Raw genomic sequence first — 6,938 nt, 5'->3', positions numbered from 1 at the left:
TTGCTTATAAAACTGCTTGTTCAAGGGCTTTTGAGAGGAAAGAGAGACGTGATACCGGTCTGTAGTTGGTAACGCTGGAGCTGTCAAGTGTGGCCTTCTTGAGGATTGGTACCACCCTGGTGGTTTTGAATGCAGTAGGCACATATCCAGAAGATAAGGAGTTGTTGATGATGACAGAGATGAAAGGAAGCAGATCTCTTGCGATTGTCTGGAACAGAGCAGAAGGAATCAGATCCAGCGGACATGTAGTCAGATTGCTGGAAGTCAGCAGTTGAAGAATTTCATCTGTGGAGAGAGGAGAAAAAGAAGTCAGAGAGTTGGATGTTGGGGAATGCACATTAGTTGGAGGGGTGGGAACAGAGGAAAAGGACTGGCGGATTGCTGCAACCTTCTCCTCAAAGAAGGTGATAAAATCCTCTGGAGTAAGACATGAGAAAGGAGGGGGAGGATTAAGGAGAGTAGAAAAATAGTGAAGAGCTTGCGTGGATCAGGTCAGGATGATTCGAATTTCTCTCTGTAGTATGATGACTTTGCAGATGTTACTTCCAGTGAGAACTTGGAAAGGAGAGGCTTGTATGAGCTGAGGTCTGAATTTATGCAAGATTTCCTCCACCGCCTCTCTGCAGTCCTTAGTTATAAGGTTATAACATATCTGTGACATTTCTAAAAGTGAGCAAATGTAATGTTAACAAATTAAGAATAAAAAATTCAAACAATATATATTAAAGTTGTTTAAATTTAATAAGCCAAATTCAGATGCTAAAATTTGAGTTAAAAAAACTGATTAAGCATCCAGGATATGAAGGATAAGCAGGATATGAAGGATTGAGTTTTTCTCAAATCGAACCAATATCGAGCCAATCAATTATGCTCCAGTGTTCATGTGATGGCCATGCTTGATTTGTTTACAGAAGGGCAGTTTGTTTAATTCTGACCAATATGTATTACATATTAGCATTTGGCTTTGTCTTGTGAGAACTTGCCTCATTACTTATAGACATCATTAACCAGAAGTATATCTAAATGAGTGATATGAGTGATATCTTCTCCTAGCCATGGCCCTCCTCTGAGTAAGGCTGATCTGTGCCTGGAAGAATGAAATGACCCTCACCTCACCTTTGTTGAATCTCCTGGAGAGGTTTGTATTACTGCATTTATTTTAGTGGTATAACATGCATGCTGCAGCAGTGTTAATGTTGTAACAGATGTGTACCATTGTTTTATTTTAATACTGGTGTTATATATTAGTTATATAGCATGCTAGATCAGTGTTAGTGGTGTAGCTGATGTTAGGGTTTTATTTTAATACTGCATGCAGGCTGCAGCAGTGTTCGTAGTGTAGCTGATAGCACCACGCAAGTGTTCATTTCAGACTACAGGGTCATGTGTATGTAGACATGATAGCGATAAACACCCACGCTCTCCTCTCCTCCCCTAAAACACACAGGCTCACACATGCACAGTAGTTTATTCCCTCTGACTAACATTAACTACGCTGGGCGTGTAGAAAAAGTGACAGTAGTACATTTGATCTTTGATCCTTTTCAAAGAGAAAAGCAGAAACAACATGCTTGGCAAGGTCTCGATGCAGACAAGGGACCATCACTGCAACGTGATTCTGGATCTCCCCTCGATAAACATTGTCCATCTCATGGTTACCTCTGACTTCATCTCACTCCATGTTCAGTAGGAAAGATTCACTGGTGACAAACCATGTGACAGATAGTGTTGCACTTCCTCCTCTGATAGCTGAACTAGTTCAGTGCGGTTTAAATGGGAAGTAAAACACTCAGTGGATCCATTTTGTGATCAGAGGAATGAAAATCATTTTAGGAGAAAATTTTGGCATCTTATTTGGGGCTGGAATTTATTAATTATATGAACCTGCCCTACACAAGAAGGAGTTCAGTAAGTTTCAACCAATTAAGTTTATAAACTGATAACCTGAAGCCTTCAGACACCAGTTTTCAGTCAAATGATATTTAGATGTGTAGTCTGGGTAACAGTAAAAAAAAAAAAAAAAAATAGTTTTAAACAAAACTTGTTTGTGTATGTGTATGAAATTACTGGACATTGCACTACTGTGTCTCTCTAGCACTGGAGTTTCACTTAATAAGTGTAGAAACTACATAAATTATTCAATTCTCCAGTAGCCAGAATGTATTGAACTCTTCTATACTGTTTACTGCTGTAGGTAGGATTCATCACAGATTCACTGTTCTATACTGTACTTATGATTTGTGATTCATGACTATGCTGTATCCTACATTTACTCTGGTCATACATTGTTTAGATTGGTCAATGGATATATCATTTAACTCTGAAATAACAGTTTGACAGCTAAAGTTGCACTTCTTCCTCTGGTGGCTGAACCAATTCAAAACAGTTTAAAGTTCAAGTAACAATCTCTGTGTGGATCCATTTTATGAGGAGAGGAATGTCCGTCACTTTAAGAGAGAAACACAGTAAGTATCTGAATTGTAGCTGGACCTGCACTACACAAGGAACAGTTCATTTGGTCTCAGCTAAGCTTTGTTAACTGATAATGTTCGAGTCAAAAGTTACTTTTACATGAAACAGTAGCTGAAATAAAATATTTGTTTACATTGTAAAAGTTAAGTCAGATCAACTTCACAAGCTTTTTTTGTTGTTGTTGTTGAAAGATCAGTTTACAGTGAGGTTTCCATTACTCACATATCTTAGCGTTGCTTCTCAATTAGGAAAACGATCATTTATGTTGCAAGGATTCAAGCTAAACTTAAAAAGACTGTTGTTTCCTTATTATAACACCAAATTATTCAAATGTCTGTTTACAGTAAGGAATGTAAATACTGTATTCAAACATATACGTTTAAAAACAACACTTGGCTCAGAGTATTTAAGCACAGGTAACACTTTGCTCTTCATCTAAGCCCAGGTAACCAGGCGCATGTGTATGAGTGCGTGTGTGTTTGTTCCCTGTTTAGGTTTCTATTTCTTCTGTCATGTGGGGTTAAGAAAATAAAGGAAAAAGAAGCAAGTTGTGAAAATGGATGAATTAGTGCAGACCAACATCACAGCTCAGACAGGAGGGAACGTCTGTGCTCCTGTGCTGCATGTGAATCAGGTTCACGCACCAGTGACACTGAACATTACATATGGATGTAAGTGATAAATCTGTTTGCCCAAATCAGCATCTTTCAGCAGAGGCTGCAGTCAATATTTATTTGTACTGATATATACATATGTGGTATATGAATAGAACAGCCCACAGTTTTCAGACTGTGAATTCTCCTCACTGAGTCTGGGGTTCTTTAATCATTATAGAACAGATTAATAAAGATCATTAATTTAATCAAGTTCTGATTTTCCAATATTCCATCCTCCAGTGCAGGAAGTGTCCAGTTCCAGCACCAGCTTAGTTCAGACTGGAGGTGCTTCAGGGACTCCTGCTCAAAATGAAGGTCTGTTTCTACACATCATTACTTATTAACATACTTATTATCATCTGAATATACACATCCCTGCTTATTTACTGAAGGTGACATCTGAATATAGACATGGCTCCTAATTTACTGGATGTCTACTTATACTGACAGTAATGTCTATCAAGTCAAGTTTGACATTCCTTCATATAACTTGCTCACACAAATGTAATTTCTTCCAGACCATGGTGTGACATACAACAAACACAATGCACACAGTACACATAACTACATAAGTGTACCAAAAAAGCAGCTACAACTTTTTTTTTAAGTTTTTTTTTTTTTTTTCTTAAATAGATGGTTACAATTATAATAAAATTATTTTTTGTTGTTGTTTTCTGTGTTTTCTATTAGGATGGATTGAAAAATCCAAATTCCACAAATACAAATTGGAGAAGGAATATAAAGAATTTCATGAAGGAATCTCACAGCATGGAAGCTCAACCCTTCTGAATGAGATCTACACAGAGCTCTACATCACAGAGGGAGGGAGTGGAGAGGTCAATAATGAACATGAGGTCAGACAGATTGAGACAGCATCCAGGAGACCAGCAACACAGGAGACACCCATCAAATGCAACAACCTCTTTAAAGACAAATCCATCAGAAGAGTGCTCACCAAAGGAGTTGCTGGAATTGGAAAAACAGTCTCTGTGCAGAAGTTCATTCTGGATTGGGCTGAAGGAAAAGCAAATCAGGATGTCTCCTTCATATTTCCATTTCCTTTTAGAGAGCTGAATTTGATAAAGGAGAAAAAGTTCAGTCTGTTGGATCTGCTTCATGATTTTTTCCCCAGTTCAAAACAGTTACAATTCATAGATTCTGATGCTTACAAAATCATGTTTATTTTTGATGGTCTGGATGAGTGTCGACTTCCTCTAGATTTCCAGAATAATGAGAGATTGTGTGATGTAACAGCATCAACCTCAGTAGATGTGCTGCTGACAAACCTCATCAAGAAGAATCTGCTTCCTTCTGCTCTCCTCTGGATAACCTCTCGGCCAGCAGCAGCCACTCAGATCCCTCCTGATTGTGTTGACCTGGTAACAGAGGTACGAGGGTTCAGTGACCCTCAGAAAGAGGAGTACTTCAGGAAGAGAATCAGTGATCAGACCCTGGCCAACAGGATCATTGCACACATGAAGTCATCAAAAAGCCTCTACATCATGTGCCACATTCCAGTCTTCTGTTGGATAGCAGCCACTGTTCTAGAGAAAATGTTTGGTGAAGCAGAGAGTGGAGAGATCCCCAAGACTCTGACTCAAATGTTCACACACTTCCTGATCTTTCAGATCAAACACAAGAACAGCAAGTACCATGGAAAAACTGACACTGACTCTCACCAGACTAGAGAAAGAATTCTGGTATTGGGGAAACTAGCTTTTGAACAGCTGGAAAAGGGCAACCTGATCTTCTATGAGGAAGACCTAAAAGAGTGTGGCATTGATGTCAAAGAAGTGTCAGTGTACTCCGGAGTGTGTACACAAATCTTCAGAGAAGAGTTTAGGCTGTATCTGGGGAAGGTGTTCAGCTTTGTGCATCTGAGTGTTCAGGAGTTTCTGGCTGCTTTATATGCATTTCTCTCCTTCATCTCTAACATAAATGTTTTGAAACAGCAAACCACTGGATTCCTACATGGGCTTAAAAGATCAAAAACAATGTCTGACTTCTTTATCAATGCAGTGGACCAGGCCTTACAGAGTGAGAATGGACACCTGGACCTTTTCCTTCGCTTCCTTCTCGGTCTCTCACTGGAGTCCAATCAGACTCTCTTACGAGGCCTACTGACACAGACAGGAATCAGCTCTAACAGCAAGGAGAAAATAGTTAAATATATCAAGAAGAGGATCAGGGAAAATCCCTCGCCAGAGAAATCCATCAATCTGTTCCAGTGTCTGAATGAACTGAATGATCATTCTCTAGTACAGGAAGTCCAAACATACCTGAGCAGAGGAGGTAACCGTCGTCTCCATGGAGCCAGGCTCTCTCCTGCTCAGTGGTCAGCTCTGGTGTTTGTCTTGCTGAACTCAGAAGAGGAGCTGGAGATAGACTTGAATAAATATGACCCATCAGAGGAATGTTTACTCAGACTGCTGCCAGTAGTCAAAACATCCAGAAAAGCTGTGTGAGTATTTTTATTCATAAACACACTACTGCACTGCGGTCAGTACAACATAAACAATGGACTTTACAATGGTGTTAATTTTACAGTAGTGTTTTTTGAACCCCTTTGTAATTAATGTATCATATACCCTAATCACTATTTAAGCTGCTAACTGACCCACTCATTAATCATAAAGTGCTTCTTTGCACTGCCTTTCCTCTCACTACAGGCAGGTGTCCACGAAAGGCACCATAAAAAAATAAATAAATATAAAAAAACCCCACAAATTTATGATGAGATACTCTAAAATGCTTGTATTTCTATTATTGCTTATAAATGCATAATGAATGTCTGGAATGTTGATTTAGTCATATGCTCCGGTGGGTTCAGCTTTCTGTATATAACTCATTTTAACCCCTTATTCAAACAAGCTAATTGATAAAACTGTAAACATAAATACATCATAAAAGTAAGAAATTCTGTAAAAAATAAAGTAGTCTTCTTTGTGACCATTTCCTGTCTGTTTATCTAAAAGTAGTAGTTTATTGGTCGCAAAGGTAAATCAGTACCAATACACTGTTGCTCAGTGTGTACTGCATGTACTTAATCTCTGCATAATATCACCACACTGTAATAGTGCACAAAGGTAGACAGGGCAGCAATCTTTATGGTGAGTAATATTTATAATAATTAATATTATTACAATATATTATTATTATTATTATTATTATTATTATTATTATTATTATTATATAATTAATACAGAAATATTTCCGCTGAGTAGAGCTATCTTTATGGTGAGTAATATTTATAATAATTCATATTATTATAATATATTATTATCATAATATAATTAATGCGCAATATTTATGTTGAGTAGAGTGATATTTATCACAGGTAAATCCAATCCTTAATTTTTCCCCATTAAATGGTTGTGGTCGAATAGCCAGAAGAATCATACAAGGAAAAACAAAACAGAATACATTACTAACATAAAAACATAGGACAAACAGAAAAAAAGGAGAGTTAAATATGAAACATTGTGACATTAAACTGGCCAGCAAAGATGACAGGCAAGACAAAAGATTTAAATACACAAAATACACAAACGAGGAACACTTAGGCAAACTGACAAATCTGTTTTTGATCAACAGATTAATTTACCATGACTGAATACATTAAAATGACGAGTAGTGTGTTGAATTAAGGCACAGAGATACATTTTTACATATACATGTTTGTGTTTATATCAGAGAACTGGAAATAGGGAAAGAGAATAGGGGTGTGTTGAAATCAGGGATAGATAGGTGATTATGGGCTGCAGTTGTTGTCTTGTGAACACATTCACCTGAATCAGTGTCTTTAGACAA

General features: G+C 37.6%; 1 protein-coding gene across 2 annotated transcripts in view; it reads left to right on the top strand.

Moving 5' to 3' along the window:
* Positions 1–1,769: 1,769 nt before the first annotated feature.
* The window catches only part of LOC118240558 (NACHT, LRR and PYD domains-containing protein 3-like), a 14,061-nt gene continuing 8,892 nt past the window's right edge, over positions 1,770–6,938 (top strand). Inside the window, exons 1-5 of one of the 2 annotated variants that reach the window (XM_081704350.1) lie at positions 1,770–1,908; positions 2,294–2,465; positions 2,967–3,143; positions 3,369–3,443; positions 3,819–5,589. In XM_081704350.1, the coding sequence (XP_081560476.1) occupies positions 3,029–3,143; positions 3,369–3,443; positions 3,819–5,589 (1,961 nt within the window). In that variant the 5' untranslated portion in view covers positions 1,770–1,908; positions 2,294–2,465; positions 2,967–3,028. The remainder of the gene's footprint in view (positions 1,909–2,293; positions 2,466–2,966; positions 3,144–3,368; positions 3,444–3,818; positions 5,590–6,938) is intronic. The other variant, XM_081704348.1, reaches the window with a different exon arrangement.

This window comes from Electrophorus electricus, chromosome 21, assembly GCF_041902795.1.
Source record: "Electrophorus electricus isolate QZ-2024a chromosome 21, ASM4190279v1, whole genome shotgun sequence".
Classification (NCBI taxonomy): Eukaryota; Metazoa; Chordata; class Actinopteri; order Gymnotiformes; family Gymnotidae; genus Electrophorus; species Electrophorus electricus.
The sequence above is the reverse complement of the archived record's forward strand: the minus strand, read 5'-3'. Positions and strand labels throughout refer to the sequence as shown.